At 42.6% G+C, this 18657-nt stretch overlaps 2 protein-coding genes, 1 long non-coding RNA gene and 1 pseudogene across 5 annotated transcripts in view; 1 reads left to right on the top strand and 3 right to left on the bottom strand.

Moving 5' to 3' along the window:
- Nucleotides 1-5690: 5690 nt before the first annotated feature.
- Nucleotides 5691-6567, bottom strand: LOC114513655 (annotated as a pseudogene).
- Nucleotides 6568-12413: 5846 nt separating this feature from the next.
- The window catches only part of NACA (nascent polypeptide associated complex subunit alpha), a 25469-nt gene continuing 19225 nt past the window's right edge, over nucleotides 12414-18657 (bottom strand). For all 3 annotated transcript variants that reach the window (XM_028532590.2, XM_036018782.1, XM_028532589.2), the window contains exons 3-8: nucleotides 14479-14564; nucleotides 14225-14302; nucleotides 13606-13752; nucleotides 13074-13202; nucleotides 12731-12853; nucleotides 12414-12545 (exon numbers count right to left, since the gene is read on the bottom strand). In XM_028532590.2, the coding sequence (XP_028388391.1) occupies nucleotides 12531-12545; nucleotides 12731-12853; nucleotides 13074-13202; nucleotides 13606-13752; nucleotides 14225-14302; nucleotides 14479-14564 (578 nt within the window). In that variant the 3' untranslated portion in view covers nucleotides 12414-12530. The remainder of the gene's footprint in view (nucleotides 12546-12730; nucleotides 12854-13073; nucleotides 13203-13605; nucleotides 13753-14224; nucleotides 14303-14478; nucleotides 14565-18657) is intronic.
- On the top strand, nucleotides 16559-17337 carry LOC118499055. The gene is made up of 3 exons (XR_004901555.1): nucleotides 16559-16595; nucleotides 17187-17189; nucleotides 17274-17337. It is a non-coding gene; the product is annotated as an uncharacterized LOC118499055 (long non-coding RNA).
- On the bottom strand, nucleotides 17210-18419 carry LOC118499054 (nascent polypeptide-associated complex subunit alpha, muscle-specific form-like). Its single transcript, XM_036018785.1, has 2 exons — nucleotides 17564-18419; nucleotides 17210-17427 (listed from the first exon to the last, which is right to left on the bottom strand). Exons 1-2 carry the CDS (start codon nucleotides 18383-18385, stop codon nucleotides 17332-17334), a joined length of 918 nt encoding a protein of 305 aa, XP_035874678.1. The 5' UTR covers nucleotides 18386-18419; the 3' UTR covers nucleotides 17210-17331.

Raw genomic sequence — 18657 nt, 5'->3', positions numbered from 1 at the left:
AGAGGGTATACAGGGTGGAGGAGAGTGAAGGGGTAAATGGGACAACTGTAATACCATAATCAATAAAATATATTTAAAAAACCAATGAACTATAGAAGTAAATCACATATGAAAGTGAAACATACGATAAAAAAACTTCAAAGACCAAGAAGGGAGCAATAGAAAATACATTGTTGCCAGGTTCTTATGCTACAGTGGCTTCTTATATCTGATACCACATGCACAAACAACCAAAGAAAAAAATACATAAACTGGACTTCAGTAAAATTTAAAAATCTTGTGCTTCAAAGGATACAATCCAGCAAGTGAAAAGATAACTCACAGAATGGGAAAAAGTACTTGCAAACCACACATCTGGTAAGGGTCTAGTATCCAGAATATATAAAGGACTATTGCAAGTCAACACTAAAAACACAAACAACGTAATTTAAAAATGAGGACAGGGTTTAAAGAGACATTTATCTACAAAAGATAGAAAAATGGTCAATAAGCACATGAAAATATACTCAACATCAGTCACTAGGGAAATACAAATCAAAACTATAATTAGATACAAATTCACACCTATTAGGATGGCTAAAATAGAGACAACAGATTTTGGTGAGGATGTGGAGAAATCAGAACCCTCATACATTGCCTGTAGGCATGTAAAACAGTGGAGACATATTGGGAAACATTTTCATGTCATTTGGCTTCTGTCACGCAGAAAAACTGAGGTTTTTTCATGGTGCTGTGTGAATCAACAGTTTGTTCTGTAAATGCCAATTTCATGTTAAACAGAGTTAATACATGACCCTGCAATTCCCTTCCTAGGTATATACAATACTGAAGAGAAATGAAAACATATATTCACACAAAAATGCATACATGAATAGCATAGCAGCAGCATTATTCATAATAGCCAAAAAGGTGGAAACAACCTAAATGTTCATCATCTGATCAATGGATTAAAAAAAGTGGTATATTCATATAATTGAATATTTTATTTCACCATAAACAGAAATCACACAATAATACACACTACAACATATATAAATAAAACTTTAAAACATTGTTATTAAATGAAAACAGCCAGACACAAATGGCCACATACTGTGTGAGTCTATTACATTAAATGTCCAGGATAGGCAAATTTGTGGAGACAGAAAGTAGATTTGTGGACACCTGTGGTGGGAGTGGAGAAGCTTGGGCAAATATGTGAAGTAACTGTTAGTGGGTATTGGGTTTCTTTGGGGGCTGATTAAAAGTTCTAAAATTGATTGTGGTGATGGTTGTTCAGCTCTTACTAAAAACCATTGAATTGTGTTTATAAATGAGTAAATTAATTATATCTCAATAAAGTTTTAAAAAGTTAACAGGATGGTTACACAAGTCTATACATATGATAAAGTTGCATAAGATACTAGACACATACATGTTACAAATAAGTAGTTGTAAAAACTGGTTAAGTCTGCATAATGTCTATTGACTACCAATGGGAATTTCCTTGCTTTTGTATTATACTATAGTAAAGAAGAATGTAATCATTGAGAGAAGCTACATGAAGTATACATGTGACTTCTTTGTACTGTTTTTACAATTTTCTGAGTCTATAATTAGTCAAAAAATAAATAGATGGGGAAAAGTTATACAGTGATAAAATGAATTAAAGCAAAGTTTAAGTGGTTATATTAGTATAAGTAGCTTTCAAAGCAAAAATTATTGCCAGGTATAAAGAGTCATTTAATAATGGTAAAGAGGTCAGTTCAGTAAGAAGACATAATAATTCTAAATGTTTATGTAAATATTAGAACTTCAAAATACATAAATTTATAGTTATAATGAGAAATAGAAAATATGCAATTAAGATAACTGATAGAATAAGTAGATAAAAAATTAGTATGGATAAGGAAAACTTGAATACATTACCAGCCTGCTTAACCTAATTCACATTTTAGAACACCCCATTTAACTTCACCTGAATACATAACCTTTTCGGGTGCACACAGAACTTTTACCAAGATAGACCATATTCTGGGCCATAATACAAGTCTCAATAAATTTACAAAGACTCTAGTCATACAAACTATGTTCAAGGGCCACAATGGAATTAAATTAGAAACCAATAGCAAGAAGGTATCTAGAAAATCCTCAAATATTTTAAACTAAATAAAACAATTCTAAATAACTGATGAGTTAAAGAAGAGAGACCAGAAAGAAAAATTTAAAATGTTTGAACTGAATGAAAATATAAACATCTGTGGAGTTCAGTAAAGTGGTACTTCTAGGGATGTTAGTACCAAACTTACTACCTACTCAGCATGTAACAGGAACAAACTATTGATTCACATGGCAACATGAATAAACTGCAGTTATTCTGAGTGAAAGAAGCCAGATAAAAACGTGTATCTTGTATGACCCTACTTTAGATTTTTAAAAATTCTGGAAAACACAAACTAGATCAGTGATTGCCTGGTGCCAAGGTTTAGGTGGGGAAAAGGAAGGGATTATAAAGGGAACTTTTTGAGGTGATAAATATGTTTATTATTTTGGTTTTGGTGATGGTTAATTGGTATATAAATACCAAAGCTTATCAAATTGTACAATTTAAATATGGCCCATTTACTTTATGTTAATTATACCTCAATAAACTGTTTAAAATTAAATTAAAAAATAGGGTCTGGTCTGTCTGGTGTGGCTCAGTGGACTGAGAATGGCCTGTTAACTGAAGGGTCGCATGTTTGATTCCCAACCAGCGCACACACCTGGGTTGTGGGCTGGGTCCCTTTTTGGGATGTGCAAGAGGCAACCAGTTGATGTAATCTCTCTTTTTCTCTTTCATTCCTCCCTCTCTAAAAATAAATAAATAATATGTTTTAAAGATTTTAAAGATTCTCTCTCTAAAAAAATAAAGTCCAGAAATATGCAGAGTTCTTTTTTTAATATATTTTATTGATTATGCTATTACAGTTGTCCCATTTCCCCCCTTCTCTCCCCTCCACCCTGTACCCCCTCTCCCACCCACGTTTCCCACCTTTAGTTCATGTCCATGTGTCATACTTATGAGTTCTTTAGCTTCCACATTTCCCGTACTATTCTTGCCCTCCCCCTATCTGTTTTCAACCTACATTCTATGCTACTTATTCTCTATACCTTTTCCCCCTCTTTCCTCCTCCCACCCCCCTGCTGCTAGCCCTCCATGTGCCCCCCATTTCTGTGGTTCTGTTCCTGTTCTAGTTGTTTACCTAGTTTCTTTTGGTTTTGCTTTAGGTGTGGTTGTCAATAATTGTGAGTTTGCTGTCCTTTTACTATACATGTCTTTTCTTTATCTTTTTTTCTTAGATAAGTCCCTTTAGCCTTTCATAAAATAAGGGCTTGGTGATGATGAACTCCTTTAATTTGACCTTATCTGAAAAGCACTTTATCTTCCCTTCCATTCTAAATGAGAGCTTTGCTGGATAGAGCAATCTGGGATGTAGGTCCATGTCTTTCATGACTTGGAATATTTCTTTCCAGCCCCTTCTTGCCTGTAAGGTCTCTTTGGAGAAATCAGCTGACAGTCTGATGGGAACTCCTTTGTAGGTTACTGTCTTCTTATCTCTTGCTGCTTCTAGGATTCTCTCCTTCGTTTTTACCTTGGCTAATGTAATGATGATGTGCCTGGGTGTGTTTCTTCTTGGGTCCAACTTCTTTGGGGCTCTCTGAGCTTCTTGGATTTCTTGGAAGACTGTTCCCTTTGCCAGATTGGGGAAGTTCTCCTTTATTATTTGTTCAAATAACTTTTCCACTTGTTGCTCCTCCCCTTCTGGTACCCCTATAATTTGGATGTTGGAACGTTTAAAGGTGTCCTGGATGCTCTTAAGCTTTTCCTCGATTTTTTGAATTCTTATTTCATCATGCTTTCCTGCTTGGTTGATTCTATCTTCCTTCTGGTCCACTGTATTGTTTTGAGACTCAGATTCCTTCCTTTCACTATTGGCTCTCTTCTGCATATCTTCCTGCATCTCTTTTATGGTAACCTGCATCCTTTCATCTAAATTGCGCCCAAAGTCAACCAATTCCGTGAGCTTTCTGATCACCAGTGTATTGAACTGTGCATCTGATAGATTGGCTATTTCTTGGTCGCTCAAAAGGATGAGTCCTGGGGGACTGATCTGTTCTGTTGGGAACATATCTTATGTCTTTCCCTGTCTCTCCTTTTTTTTTTTTTTTTTCCGGTCTGGTCGCTCTTGTTACGGTGGGGGGCGGAGCCTTAGGTGTTCACCGGGGCTGGGCACCCCAGTCGCTAGATTGTGACGTTATATGTGGGGGCGGGGGCGGGGTCGGGAGTGGGGACGGGAGGGAACAATGGCGGTAGTTCCGTTCTCCTGGGCTCAGACCCTTCTCTGGGCTCCTGGGCTGCGAGCTCTGCCCTGGTCCACAATCGCTGCCTCACTGGGTCCTCCAGCCGCAGCTTGTGTACTCAGGGATCACCGCTGCATTCTTGTGCCCCAGATGGCTGTTGCGCCGATTTTGCGCCAAATTTTCCCCGACCTCCGTGTGCCACCGACCCGCGCCAGCCCTGCGCCCGCCCGGCTCGTCGTCTCCTACCAGCCTGGATGTACGGGTCTACTTCAACTTCTTGGCTGTCTGACTTCCATTCAGATAAATCCTCTGTTAGTTCTGGGTGTTATTGTCTGTAAATTATTGCTGTTCTATTCTTGGTTGTGCGAGGAGGTACGGTGCGTCCACCTATTCCTCCATCTGGCTGGAAGTCCTGCAGAGTTCTTGAATATTTGATTGAATACTGAACTATACATGCGAGCATTAAATTTCCACTTAGTTTCTGTTTTTGTGAAACTTGTCTAACTAATATTGCCTGACTGAGCCTTCAGTATTGATGCAATGCCAACACTTTATCTATTCCTTAAAATAGTTGAGATTTGTTGTGGGACATATATCAGGATGCAAAGGCCAATGAATTCCATTTCCACAAGGAGATCTCATCCAAGAGTACCAAACCCAACCTTCAGGAGCCTGGCGTGCATATATGTATCTGTAGCTATCAGGCAAGAAAATGCAGACACTGAGGCACACTAGAAATGCCAAGTGTCAAAGCAATAAAGTCCAAACACTATTTTTGGCTCCTGTCACTGCCATTGCAGATAAGGGCAAAAAGCATATCTTCACAAGGTATGCTGGTATATTAGGTAAGAACATAGGCAAAGGATTGCAAAATAAAAGAACTTGCTTTAATCAAGTAGTTTTATGTGTTAGTGAAGGCTGGAGCATAAGCTTTGAGAGGTCAGTAATTGTTCCTTTATAACATACATTGAAATGTTCAACTGTTTGTATATTTGCTTAGTCCTGTCACCAGACTGTTATAATAGCAAAGGGGTCTTGGAGTCTGTTCTAATGACTGGAACACAGGCTAAATAAATGTTCCTTGAAGGAATGGTTTAGAAATGTGTAGAGACATATACATGGAGGCCAAGCTATGCAATTGTCACATTTGCCTTTCTCATGAGACTGTAATTTCCACGAGGGCAGATATTGTATTGTATTCTCTATTGGAGCCCTAGTGCTTAGCAAACCCTAGTAGGAACTCAGGAATATATGAAATGAATTAATACTCTCGCTGGTTTTCATCCTTCATTCCAATGAGAGAAGTATGCAAGGCTGACTGAATAGGCAAGGCTGCAGACCTAGTTTTTCAACCAGTCTATTGTTAAAATTTTAATTGACTTATTTTTTTAGCTGACACAAAGGCAATTTATTAACAGAACACAATAATTTGAGGACTCCTGTTCACAGGCATCTACAGCAACCTCCCTTCCTGCGAGTGCTGTTGGAGGGGATGGGGGTGTCATTCTCAATCTATCCAATCTTCATTCCTGAGCGGGCAAGTGCTCTGAGAGCTGACTGGGCCCCTCCCTGGTCCAGGGGTCTTGGTTCAATTGCCTCCTGTGGCCCAGAGCTTGATGTGGAGAGCAGTGATACATAGTTCCTTGCACCTCTGGGCCACGTCCTGGGTAGCCAACATGGCAGTGTATGGAGAGGACTCATCTCTGTCAGCTTTTACCTTCATCCTACCAGTCACATGGCAGATAGTTTCCTTGCCAGAAAGATCAGTGACATGGACCAAAGTGTCACTGAAGGATGCAAAGATGTGGCAGACACCAAATACGTTTTCTCCTTCAGCCACCTGAGGTCTGAGGCTGATGACCTGTTCTTCCTTCTTTTCCTTCCCCTTCCAAGGTGCCATTTCTGCTTGTCCAGGTCTCACTGACTTAATTTGAACAAAGGATTTCATGACTAAAGTTTGAAAGTTGCTACTTTATTCAGTAGGGTTTTTAGTGGGAAAGGATTTTATAACCAACAGTTTATGGAGGCAAGTTCATAGAGGGATTGAATGGAGAGTAGAACAGGAAACTATAGCAACAGCCTACTCATGCAGTTCTCCATTAAGGCAATGGCATTAGGAATAAACAGAGGGGGATAAACTGAAATACATATTTTGAAAGTCTAGTGGGAAATGTTTATGAAAAAGGGAGACTGTGACAGACAGGATTAGGATAACGCTGAAATTTCTTTTCTTTAAACATATACACTCACCCTGGCTGTTGTGGCTCAGTGGATTGAGTGCCAGCCTACGAACTGAAAGGTTGCCTTGCCAGTTCAGTTCCCAGTCAGGGCACATGCTTAGGTTGTGAGCCAGGTCCCCAGTTGGTGTGGGAGAGGCAACCAATCAGTGTTCCTCTCACACACATCGATGTTTCTCTCCCTTACTTTCTCCCTCCCTTCTCCTCTCTCTAAAAATAAATAAAACAAAATAAGAATACACTTAAAAAGTACAATTCAGTGAGATTACTTAAATGTTCATAGTTTTGCAGCCATTACCACCATCCATCTCCAGAGCTTTATCTTCCCCAACTGAAATTCTACACCATTAAACAATAATTTTCCCTTCCCTTCTTCCCTAGCCTGTTTTCCCCCACGACCACCATTCTACTTTGTCTCTGAATTTGACTAAGTGGAATCTTGTCTTTGTGGATTGGCTTATTTCACTTAGCTTAATGTCCTCAAGGTTCATCCATGTTATAGCATGTGCTAGAATTTCCTTCCTTTTAAGGATGAATATCCCTTCCTTTTAAGGCTGAATAGTACATCATTAATTCATTCATCTGTGAGGAACACTTAGGTTGCTTCTACTTTTTGGCTATTGTGGATACTGCTGATTGGGTCTACATATGTCTCAGGCTTTTGATTAAATATTCAGAAATGGAATTGCTAGATCATATGGTTATTATGTTTTGAGAATTACCTGTTTTCCATAACAGCTGTACCACTTTACATTCCCAGCAGTACAGAGGTTCTAATTTCTTCACATCCTTGCCAACACTCATTTTTTAGTTGTTCAATTACAATTGTCCCCATTACTCTCCCTTGCCCTACCTGCCCCCCACCTTCCACTGTTAATCTTCCATCCTACTCTCAGTGGTATTTGTCCATGGGTCCTTTATACATGTTCCTTGACTTGACCCTTCCCTTTCTTTTCCCCATTATCCTCCTCCCCACAGGTCACTGTAAGTTTATTTCCATGTCTCTGGCTCTATTTTGCTCGCTTGTTTTGTTGATTAGGTTCCATTTATAGGTGAGGCCACATGGTATTTGTCTTCCAGCCAACACTCATTTTTTGATAGTAGCCATTCTAATGCCTGTGAGTGGTACTCTGTTGTAATTTGGATTTTCCTGATTAGTGATGTTGAGCATCTTTTCATGTGCTTATTGGCCATTTATTAAAACGTATTCAAAAAAATATTTTGCTCATTTCTTCTTTGTATATTCTAGATATTAACCCATTAGATGTCATTTGCAAATATTTTCTCCCAATCTGAGGGCTGCCTTTTTTACTTGTTTCCTTTAATGCAGAGAAATATTGGTGAAATCCAATGATAGGAATCTTTTCCCATTTTCGAGTTTTATGGTTTTAGGTCTTTGATCCATTTGTAGTTAATTTTTGTATATGGTGTAAGGTAAGGATCCAACCTCATTCTCTTGCATGTGGATGTTTTCCCAACACTGTCAGTCACAAAGGTCAGGTTTATTTTTTGTATGACCAAATTTGGATGGGGTGGATAATGGATCTAATACGGAAATCTCAAAATTGAAGATGAATAACATTTGAGAGAAACCACGAACAGTAAGGAAACTAATTTGAGGAAGGAAAGGGAAATACAGCTAGTTGGAATTAGCAACTAGGTGACCTTGAGAGTTATCTGGTGGAGAGGTAGAGGTAAGCCAGCAGACTGAATAGGGAATGAAGATGGCTACATCTATCACCAATAACAAATCTTGGAAATAAAGTTGAAGGAAAAAGCAATTTGCAGAAAGATAATGTAATATACAATATACACTTTTATTTCAAGTTTCCAAACTAACTTTTAAAAATATATACATTTATGTATAGAGAAGGGAAGGGAGGGAGAGAGGGAGAAACATCAGTGTGTGGTTGCCTCTTGTGCACTTCCCACTGGGGACTGGGCCTGCAACCCAGGCATGTGCCCTGACTGGGAATTGAACCAATGACCCTTTACTTTGCAGCCTGCTGCTCAATACACTGAGCCACATCAGCTAAGATGCAGAACACTAACTTCTTTGGGTACAGAAATTATAAAACCAATTCATGATAGTGGTTACCTTTGAAGAAGGGTATACAGGGGTCCCCAGCTATGTCTGTAATGTTCACTTTCTTAAAAACTGGGCATACAGCCTTTAGCTATATGCTTTGAGTATTTCAAAATTTAAAAAAAAATCATTTTTAAGTAAATGGTAGAAACATGGTGAGAGTCTAGTTAACTGGTCCACTAGATTTTTTTCCTTTAGAAATAATGGTCATTTAGTTACTAACCAGTGTGAGTTTCAGATTCTTAGAAAATGCTTTTAGCAATCCTGTTTTGCAGTAGGTCTATTTTTACAGATGAAGCCAGAGGTTAAGATATTGTTAAATGGTCTACTGAGTATTTGAATGTAGGCATGAATTCCTGTTTAAACTATACACTCCCTAATTATTGTGTAGCAGAGTAAGTTAGCTGTACATTTCAAGGATGGTGGGAAAAATGGTTGAGGGAAAGGAATGGCAGAAAATAAGTATGGCCTGGCTGGGTGGCTCAGTTGACTGGAGAATCATCCCCCAACACCAAAAGGTTGTGGGTTTGATCCTCACGTGGGGCATGTACGGGAAGCAGCTGATTGATGGTTCCCTCACATCTGTTCCTTTCCCTTTTCCTCTAGAAAATCAATATAATTGGCAGTTAACTGTACATAAAATTGAAGAATTTATGACTTAATACCCCTAAATTTTTGTGCATATCTAGGATAGCCTACCATAAAGAAGAGGCCCTATTCTTCAGTAACTTTCTCTGGGGAAATAATTTAATCTCTGGTTCTCAGCTTTCACTCACATTGCTAAAGTAATACTCTCTCACAGGAATTGAGGACTAAGTAATAAAAATGTCTAAAAACTTTATTTCCAAAAGACTTTGAAGATATTAATCTAACTTATTTTCTATTCTAACATTCTTTCTAGATAGTATCACTCATTTTAAAATTCTTGCTTCTGGAAGAAACTCCCAACCAAGATGCAGGCGTAGGTAGACACACTGTGCCTCCTCGCACAACCAAATTAAGGACAACAAAGATTTAGAAACAAAAAAGACAACCAGAACTGACAGAAAGTTGAACTATACAGAAGTCTGATAAGCAAGGAGTTAGACACATTCACACAGTCCAGTAGGAGGGGCGGAGGTGGGCCACTGGGCACCAGGCAGAGAGGGGTCGCAGCAAAGGCTCATGGACCCTGGCGCACAAGGCAGTGGCTGATGGACCCTGGGCGTGGGGTGGCAGTGGGTAGACCCAGTGAGGCATGCAGGGTGGTTGGCTGACCCAGCAGGCCCACATTCACACAGACAAACCAGGTGAAGTTGGGGAGCGAGACAGACTGCAAAACCCAGGGCCCCATGGGGAACTAAAGCCTCAAAACACCGATTGAAAACACCTGTGGGGGTTGAAGCACAGGGAGAGACTCCCAGCCTCACAGGAGAGTTTGTTGGAGAGATCCACAGGGCCCTAGAACATACACAAAGCCACCCACCCGGGAATCAGCACCAGAAAGGCACAGTGTGTTTGGGGGAAGCAGCGGAAAAACTGAAATCTGACAGAGTAGAGCAAGCACCATTGTTCCCTCTCGGACCTCGCCCCCATGGACAGCATCACAACCCAGCCACTGGGCTGATCGGCCCTGGTGAACACCTAAGGCTCTGTCCCTCATGCGTAACAGGCACAACAAGACAAAACAAAAAAACAAAATAACAAAAACAAAAACAAAAAAGGACCAAACAGATCAAAGCCCCGGGGAAAATACTTTTAAGCGACCAAGAGATAGCCAACCTATCAGATGCACAGTTCAAAGCACTGGTGATCAGGGTGCTCACAGAATTGGTAGATTTTGGTTGCAAATGAGATGAAAAAAATGAAGGCTACGCTAAGTGAAACGAAGGAAAACGCATAGGGAACCTATAGTGATAGGAAGAAAACTGGGACTCAAATCAATGGAGTGGACCAGGAAAAAGAAAGAAACCACCAAACAGAAAAGAATGAAGAAACAAGAATTCAAAAAAAATGAGGAGAGGCTTAGGAACCTCCAGGACATCTTTAAACATTCCAACAACTGAATTATAGGGGTACCAGAAGGGGAAGAGGAAGAGCAACAAGTAGAAAAGTTATTCGAACAAACAATACAGAACTTCCTCAATCTGGCAAAGGAAATAGGCTTCCAGGAAGTCCAGGAAGCTCCGAGTCCCAAAGAAGTTGTACCCAAGGAGGAACACACCAAGGCACATCATAATTACATTACCCAAGATTAAAATGAAGAAGAGAATTCTAGAAGCAGCAAGAGAAAAGGAGACAGTTACCTACAAAGGAGTTCCCATCAGACTGTCAGCTGATTTCTCCAAAGAGACCTTACAGGCAAGAAGGGGCTGGAAAGAACTATTCCAAGTCATGAAAGGCAACGACCTACATCCCAGATTGCTCTATCCAGCAAAGCTTTCATTTAGAATGGAAGGGCAGATAAAGTACTTCCCAGAGAAGGTCAAGTTAAAGGAGTTCATCATCACCAAGCCCTTATTATATGAAATGTTAAAGGGATTTATCTAAGAAGATAAAAGGTATATACAGTAAAATGACAGCAAACTCACAATTATTAACAATCACACCTAAAACAAAAACAAAAATGAAGCAAACAACTAGAACAGGAGCAGAACCACAGAAATGGAGATCACATGGAGGGGTATCAACAGGGGAGTGGGAGGGGGAGAGAGGGGGAAAGGGTACAGAGAATAAGTAGCATTGATGGTAGGTAGGAAATAGATGGGGAGGGTAAGAATAGTATGGGAAATGTGGGTGGGAGGGGTTATGCAGGGTGTAGGGGAATGAAGGGGGGAAATGGGACAACTGTAATAGCATAATCAATAAAATAAAAAAAAATATTGCTTCTAAGTTACTTGTAGTCTTCCTATTACCAAAACTTAGTCCTCTGCTTTCCCCCAGACTATATTCTAACAACCCAAACCCATAAACTTTACTCTTCTTAGGACTTCCTATAGCAGTATGTATATTTATCATAAGCTTCTGCACTTTGTGTTAATAGTCAAAATCCTCTCCTTCATGAGGCACCTTTTGATGTTATACAAAGTGCTATCTTTTCTTCTTTTTAAAAAAAAAAAGATCTTATTTACTTATTTTTAGAGGGTAGGGAAGGTAGGGAGAAAGAGGGAAACACTGATGTGTTGACATGTGAGACACACATGGATCAGATGCCTCTCACATGCCCCTAACCATGGACCTGGCCCACAATCCAGGCATGTGCCCCGACTGGGAATCGAATTGGCGACCTTTTGGTTCATAGGCTGGTGCTCAACCCACTGAACTGCACCAGCCAGGGCTCAAAGTGCTCTCTCTTCACCTATACCAACCATGCACACTCTCCAACTCTCTACCAAGCTCTTACAGTCAAAACGTAACCAATGTGAACTGCCTCTCACAGAGAAAAGATGAGGCCCAATGTGTTCAGAAAGTTTATAGGTAAGAGAAGGGGCTGATTATTGAATAAATAACCAGCATTTGCTAATGGTTAACATCTGCGAAAGAAACTGGAAATGAGAAACTTTACAATTAAGTTGTATTTTCTGAAGACAAGAAGGTCCTAATAGATAGCCTAGCACAATACCTTCCTTCTTGCAAGGAAAAAAGCTGAGATTTTAAGGGGTAAGCAATCCGTGGTATTAAATCTTTTCAGCTGAAACAGAGGTATTAAGAGTAAAAAATGTAATCTCATTTCTAGAGTGTTCGTGCTTTCTGGAGGTGAGGGGTAGGGGAAGAGATCAAGTACCCACTGAATTCATCCCACAAGAAGCCATAACTTTATTAATGATAGAAACAGTACAAATTTCAAACCAAGCTGCAGTAACTCTTCAAACACCAAAGAAAAAAAAATCTTCCTTTTTAGATGGTTACATTGTTAATTCCTGTAAGAGAAAAGACATCATCAGAGGTACAGGCAAACGGATAGAATTCAGGTCACTAAAACTTAAGGCATCTCAGGATGGGCTTTGGAACGAGGCTTCCCAATTGGCTGATAAGCACAGAAAATAAACACACCCATAATTGTTCAGCTCACAGGAAACCAAGGAATAAAGGACTGGACACTTACCATAATAGCATTTACAATATCATTACTGTTGTTCTTCAGGGCTCGGACTGCCTTTGCTCTAGACACATTTGCTTGTGACATGACCAATTCTATGTCCTTAACTTCCACACCTGTTTCGTCAACCTAAGAAAGAGGGAAAATATTGTACATATAATACACTAGACGAGAACAACTTCAGTATAGTTTGTTGCGAACCAGGAGTCTTTTGAGTCTAGTTCTTAATTTAACTCAAAACTGTTTCAATCAATGAAATTCATGAGACTAGAACAATATAGAATCTACCCATCAATACAAACATGACTATCTGGAGAAGATGAAAAGTACAAAGGATTTCCTTGTATACCTCTTCCTCTTCACTTTCCTCTTGTACAGTTGGAGTCTGTGTGTTTTCTTGAATGTTTGATACAGCTTCACCTTGAACTTTGAATTTCTCAGCAGCTGCTAGCTGTGCTTGCTGAGATAAATCCTCAATCTGTAAAGCAGAAGACAGACATTCATGTGAGTGGAACCGTCTGTAGTAAATGAAAGAAATCATTTACACCTTTCCCAAATTTTCACCCTAAACCCACTTCAGATTAACCTGCTATATAGCTTTAAATTGCTTGCCCTCACTCAGATTATGTATCACTGTAGTAGTAGTTTAGGTTTAAAGCAGTGATTCTCAACTTGGTGGGGGGAGGACTTTGTCTCCCAGGGGACATCAATCAAATAACTGGAGCTTTTTCTTGGGTTATCAAAACTGTATGTGATACTGTGAAACATCTTTAATGCACAGGGCAGCTCTTCCACAGCAAAGAATTACTGGCCCCAAATGTCAACTGTGCTGAGATTGAAAACCCCTGTTCTAGAGCAACTCCCATGAAAACTTTCCTTACCTTGGCTTCCCCAAACACTATGTAGGTATCTGAAGCTGGGCTCTTGTAGACATCTGGTTTTGTGATGACAAAGAGGATATTCTTAGATTTCCGGATAGTGACCCTAGTAACTCCCGTAACCTGTCGAAGACCTAGTTTGGACATAGCCTAAGGAACAGAAAAAAACACCAGCTTTACAACTTTATTATTTTTTAAAGATTCTGTTTATTTATTTTTAGAGGGGATTGGAAGCAGAAAGAGATGGGGTGAAACACTGATTGGGTAGCCTCTTGTACATGCTCAAACCAGGGACTGAACCTGAAACCCAGGTATATGTGTTTTGCCGGACGATGCCCAAATGAACCATACCAGCCAGGGAGGTTTCAACTTTTTTAGAAGCAGCTTCAAAAAGTAAGGACCGTAATAATAGCATATACAAAAACAGCCATTTTCTGGGCTAAGAAAAGTTTCTATTAGAATATATAATTGGTTACTAGGACTCTGGTTTTTTTTGCCATAGTAACTTCTGTTATTTTAATGAATCATGATTCTACTACCACCAACAGTTCTACTACAGTTCCTCCCCTCTCAAGTTGCTTCATCAGAAGGTTTAATCCATATTTATAACTTAAAATCTTACCTTCCGTGCCTTCTTTTCACTCCGACTCTGTTTTGCTTTACTGACTGGTTCTTCATCAATTTCAGCTGCCGCTGCCAGCTAAAATAAAACAGCATGTTGGAATGTAAGACTTGGATTCCACAATCTCCCTGTGGCTTTCCCTTTATGAAGGTTTACAGCTCCAAATACGTAAGTTCATCTTTTCTGATCAACCCTGATTCTCCAATGCTTCCTTGACCCAAGTACTTATAACCAGTGAGTTAGAGAACACCCACCTGGGCTTGTTGTGTGGTTGCCTGTGTGGAATCTTGTTCCTCGAGTTCTGGTACTGATTCATCACTGTCAGATTCTGTTCCAGACCCTAAGATAAAAAAATAATTTTCACTATTTTATAGCAGAAATTATAAAAAGGAGGCACTTCACCATACCCTGCCTGGACTAGAGGTCACTGGCTTATGCTAACCCTTGCAAAGTAAAACATAAAATCAGCTGACTTGTATAACGTCAGCTTGATAGCCCCCCACTTACTCACAAACTAGTATGCATACGTTCATTAAAGACTCAGTCCCAGAAATGAGAGGTAATCACTAGATACAGTTGAACAGTTTATATACTATAACTGCTTCCTTTCCCTCAAGGTCTTCACTTCTTGGCATAGGCAAACACCAATGACCTATGTAACTCCAAACCCTTACCCAATAGCCCAACCATCCCAGAAAGGTTCTGGCAGACAAGGTGTCTACAGGTGCACCGAAGTGAAAAACAAGATCACATTGTGGCAGCAGACCAAGAAGGGCAGTTCCCCCTCATCCTTTAAACTGGGTTGGGGGAAGCCAGAAGCAGTTATGTACACACAGTTAGCCTTATTTTCAAACCACTCACCCTGGCAATTTGATCTAATCAACATAGTTCGAAGATTCTCAATGATGCCAACCTATAGTCCCAATAGTTACCTCTACTAGTTATTTTTTCCTGTGACCTCTCCCATTTTTTCCAGACATAATTAACATATTTTAAGTTCTCCTCAAGTGAAAGGCCAAGCATCAATAAAGACTACTGAGAGGAAAAAGCATACACCTGCACCATTCTCAGACTAGGAAAAATAGGTCTTTTAAGAAAAGAAAGTCCCTGGGCACTGGTTATTACTAAAGGAATTTAAATAGTCCCAATATTCAAGAGTTTCCCAGTATTTTAGCAAATCCCAGGCCCAGGGACAAGGTTAGTGCTGTGGTAGAAATTAGAACAGATTTAAGGTCTAGTAGGTCTTGGTTTTCAGAGTCACAACAGTTATGTAAAATGACAGCACACTCAGGGTTAGTCTGGATCCCATTACACAAGATGGACTATCTGAAGTGATGAAAACCAAGATTCCATTTCACATTCCTAAAGCTTTTGCATTTAAAACTATCATTCTATGTTCTATGTCCAAACACAAGCAGATACTCTGGAGAAAGTGGCACATCCTAGGGTTAGTATTGGTGGGTAGCCCCCAGGAGGGGTGTGGGCGACACACCATGCACACGGCAAACCAAGGCAAATACCCTTGTTGTTCTTCAGAACAGGCTGCTTGGCAGAGGGGGTTGGGGCAGGGATCCCAGCAGGTTTGGGGGTGGGCATGTCGACGAGGACCGACTGGAAGGTACTCCCCCCGAGATTTGGTTCCGGGGGAATCAGAGGCGGCAGCTCATCCTCATCAGCAGGGGCTGAGGGCTTACAGGGTGATTCCAGCACCAGCCCAGGTGAGGACGGCAGAGGTTGCTGTTTAGGAAGCAGAGGGGGAACTGGGGAAGAAGCAAGAGGCAGAGAGGCTGATGGGGTGGGTTCTGTACAGACAGATGCTGCCCCAGCTTTAGGAAGGACCTTCTCAGAGGCAGCTGTTGCTAGAGGTGTAGATGTCTCAGACTTAGGATGAGGAGCCAAGAGACCCTTTGGAGAATGAGGAGAATCTCTACCCTTTAAGGGAGAAACAAGGAGGGCTTTTGGAGTCTTTGGAGAAGTGCCTTTCTGAGTGGAGACTGTCAGTACAGGGGTTGGAGCCGCTGTAGAAAGGGTCCTTTACTACCATTCTTAGCCGAGGGATCAGGGCACACAGGAGGTGAACTCTTCTTGGCTGGTGGGCCTTTCTGAGTGGGAGCTGGGATGACTGGTGCACTTTCGGAAGCTGGGGCAACATGTACTGCTTTGAGAGCTGTGGAGCCTTCCTTATGGGGAAACCCTCTAGATGCCTGAGGAGCAATGGATCCCAAGGGATATGTGACAGAAACAGGGGAAGTAGGGGAGTCTTGACTGCTGGGCTGCCTTTGGAGGATGAGGTTCCTGGGACTGTGGGGAGAGAGAAAATTGTTGGGGTCCCTTTGGGGCTGGGGTAGCTGAGGGCTCTTTGGGGGATGGAGTTTTAGCTGGGGTCCCTTTGGCGCCTGGGGTAGTTGAAGGCTCTTTGGGGGATACAGTTTTAGCTGGGGTCTCTTTGGGGACTGGGGTAGCTGAGGGCTCCTTGGGGATGGAGTTTTAGCTGGGGCCCCTTTGGGGCCTGGGGTATTGAAGGCTCTTTGGGGGATACAGTTTTAGCTGGGGTCTCTTTGGGGGCTGGGGTAGCTGAGGGCTCCTTGGGGGATGGAGTTTTAGCTGGGGCCCCTTTGGCGCCTGGGGTAGTTGAAGGCTCTTTGGGGGATACAGTTTTAGCTGGGGTAGCTGAGGGCTCCTTGGGGGATGGAGTTTTAGCTGGGGCCCCTTTGGGCCTGGGGTAGTTGAAGGCTCTTTGGGGGATACAGTTTTAGCTGGGGTCTCTTTGGGGGCTGGGGTAGCTGAGGGCTCCTTGGGGGATGGCGTTTTAGCTGGGGCCCCTTTGGGGCCTGGGGTAGTTGAAGGCTCTTTTAGGGATGGAGTTGCTGGGGCCCTTTTGGGGGATGCAGTTTTAGCTGGGGTCTCTTTGGGGGCTGGGGTAGCTAAGGGCTCTTTGGGAGATGAAGAAGGCACAGATAAGGGAGTGGGGGGGGTCTCTTTGGAGGATAAAGTTTTAGCTGGGGCTCTTTTAGGGGATGGAGCTCCATGAGCCCCTTTGGGGGCTGAGGTGGCTGAGAGCTCTTTGGGGGATGGAGCTGCAGGGGCCCCTTTGGGGGCTGGGGTAGCTAAGGGCTCTTTGGGAGATGAAGAAGGCACAGATAAGGGAGTGGGGGTCTCTTTGGAGGATGAAGTTTTAGCTGGGGCTCTTTTAGGGGATGGAGCTCCATGAGCCCCTTTGGGGGCTGAGGTGGCTGAGAGCTCTTTGGGGGCTAGAACTGCAGGGGCCCCTTTGGGGGCTGGGGTGACTGAGGCCTCTTTGGGGGGTGGAGCTGCAGATGCCCCCTTGGGGGATGGAACTGCAGGGGCCCCTCTGGGGGCTGGGGTGGCTGAGGGCTCTTTGGGGGATGGAACTGCAGGGGTTCCTTTGGGGGCTGGGGTGGCTGAGGGCTCTTTGGGGGATGGGGCTGCAGGGGTCCCTTTGGGGGCTGGGGTGGCTGAGGGCTCTTTGGGGGATGGAACTGCAGGGGTTCCTTTGGAGGCTGGAGTGGCTGAGGGCTCTTTGGGGGATGTAACTGCAGGGGACCCTTTGGGGGCTGGAGTGGCTGAGGGCTCTTTGGGGGATGGAACTGCAGGGGACCCTTTGGAGGCTGGTGTGGCTGAAGGCTCTTTGGGGGATGGAGGTCTAGGGGCCCCTCTGGGGGCTGGGGTGGCTAAGGGCTCTTTGAGAGATGAAGTTGCTGGGACTCTTTTGGGGGAGGGAGGAGTCACAGCTGAGGGAGTGGGGGCCCCTTTGGTGGCTGGGATAGCTGAGGGCTTTTTGGGGGATGGTGTAGCCAGGGCTGTTTTGGGAGATGAAGTTTCTAAGGCTTCTTTGGGGGCTGAAGATTCTTTGGGAGGAGAAACCAGAGCTGAAGGAGTAGGGATCCCTTTGGAGGATGGGGTTCCTGGGGCTCTTCTGGGGGATGGTGCTGCCAGAGCACCTTTGGGAGAGGGAGGAGTTGTAGATAAAGAAGTGGGGGCCCCTTTGGGGGATGAAGTTGCTGAGGCTCCTTTGGGGGAAAGGGCCATAGCCGGGGAAGTGGGGGCCCCTTTGGGTGAGGACAGAGTCATAGTTGGGGATTTGGGGGTCTCTTTAGGGGATGAGGTTGCTGGGTCCCCTTTTGGGGATGGAGAAACCATAGCTGAGGGAGGTAGAGGCCACTATGGGGAGGTGGGGTAGTCAGGGGCTTCTTTGGGGGAGGAAGGCTTTGTAGCTGGAAGAGTAGGAGTCTCTTTACAGGATGGGGCTGCTGGCCCCCCTTTAGGGGGGCTGCTGGCCCCCCTTTAGGGATGGAGTGGGGCATGCTTTTTTTCTAGCCTCTCGGGCCTTGAAAGAAAATTGTCCTCTGCCTGAGCTCTCTGCTCTACGGATGAAGAGATTTCCAGCAAGAGTATCAGAGATAGCAGGTATC

The sequence above is a fragment of the Phyllostomus discolor genome, chromosome 2 (assembly GCF_004126475.2).
Source record: "Phyllostomus discolor isolate MPI-MPIP mPhyDis1 chromosome 2, mPhyDis1.pri.v3, whole genome shotgun sequence".
Classification (NCBI taxonomy): domain Eukaryota; kingdom Metazoa; phylum Chordata; class Mammalia; order Chiroptera; family Phyllostomidae; genus Phyllostomus; species Phyllostomus discolor.
The sequence above is the reverse complement of the archived record's forward strand: the minus strand, read 5'-3'. Positions and strand labels throughout refer to the sequence as shown.